The sequence below is a fragment of the Cucurbita pepo genome, unplaced genomic scaffold (genome assembly GCF_002806865.2).
Source record: "Cucurbita pepo subsp. pepo cultivar mu-cu-16 unplaced genomic scaffold, ASM280686v2 Cp4.1_scaffold000170, whole genome shotgun sequence".
NCBI lineage: Eukaryota > Viridiplantae > Streptophyta > Magnoliopsida > Cucurbitales > Cucurbitaceae > Cucurbita > Cucurbita pepo.
In genome coordinates, this window is record NW_019646447.1 from 209,208 (window position 1) to 210,394 (window position 1,187).

The following is a 1,187-nucleotide window of genomic DNA, read 5'->3' on the forward strand; positions in this document are numbered from 1 at the left end:
CCTTCAATTCAACTACTTTACAAGATGCCCATCTTCTTAATCTTGTAATTGCTGCAGCTTCAACTTCAGAAACCATACTTTTCAAACATTCAATTCCAAAAGCGTTAACAATCATGTTCTTGAGATACTTGTGCATGAAGCCATGCAAGGATCCGAAGAATTGATCTCCAAATATCTTTTTGACGGTCTCTGGATACCAACATTCGAACAATGTTTCCTCTTGTTCGAATATGAGATAGTTTAGGTCAGGATCTGTTGAGATAATCAATGGTTTCCCCACTAAACTTGTTTTGAAAATGGGTCCATACCTGAACGAGAAATACCAAAATTTTATTGGAATTGAAGGGCGAAAATTGAGATTTCCAAAGAAAAAAAAAAAAAATGAACTTTTTTTGTTTTGAGTACTTGAGAACTCTGTGTTTGATGAAAGGAGATACGTCGAATGATGGATTGGGAGCAAAGAAGTGGTTTGTTTCACCAAGAATGGGGAAACCCATTGAACCTTTTGGAAGTTTTGCATTATATTTGGATTTTTTCAAGGCATGGAGGCAGGTTATGATACTCATACCAAAAATGATAGCCATAAGAACCCACATTTTGGTTATGAATTTAATCAAAAGTTTTGGTGGATAGGGAAGAATTATATGCAGAAGATTATTATGAAGAGAAGGAGAGAGAGAGAGAGGGTTAGACGTTTTGTTGGAGTGAGATCTTAAATAGACGTAATAATTTAATGCTAAATGGTTATTGTTTTGTCGTTGCTTGTCGTGTCGGAATTACGTTGAATACATCCATTAAGCACTTGGAAGTTTCTCACAAAAATATCTCACTACAAATTTACGAAAAGGGCTACTTGTTGTGGGATTATTGAGTAAAAGTTGTCATTTGGTTCACTCCTAACTTTATTTACATAAATTAAAACACTCATGTACAAACTTAAAATGGTTCGTTTTAGGATACTTAAGTGATTTTAACTTTATGGACCGGTTCTAGGCTCAATTTTTTTTTTTGAATATCAATCATAGATGAATTGGATCGAGGGAAGTTGAATCTAGGAGAATTTGGCCAAGGCAAGCATAGCAGTACTAAGTGAGCTTGAAACTATTAGTGGACTCACCGTTGGAATGCCTATAGACTCGTGGGATGAAGTTGTTGTGTTGTATGATCAACACATATTGTGTGGTTGT

At 35.2% G+C, this 1,187-nt stretch overlaps 1 protein-coding gene across 1 annotated transcript in view; it reads right to left on the reverse strand.

The window, feature by feature from the left end:
* LOC111784190 (cytochrome P450 87A3-like) overlaps nucleotides 1–647 on the reverse strand; it is a 3,132-nt gene extending 2,485 nt beyond the window's left edge. Inside the window, exons 1-2 of the mRNA XM_023664971.1 lie at nucleotides 406–647; nucleotides 5–308 (exon numbers count right to left, since the gene is read on the reverse strand). Of these exons, the coding sequence (XP_023520739.1) occupies nucleotides 5–308; nucleotides 406–596 (495 nt within the window). The 5' untranslated portion in view covers nucleotides 597–647. The remainder of the gene's footprint in view (nucleotides 1–4; nucleotides 309–405) is intronic.
* Between the last annotated feature and the right edge of the window lie 540 nt (nucleotides 648–1,187).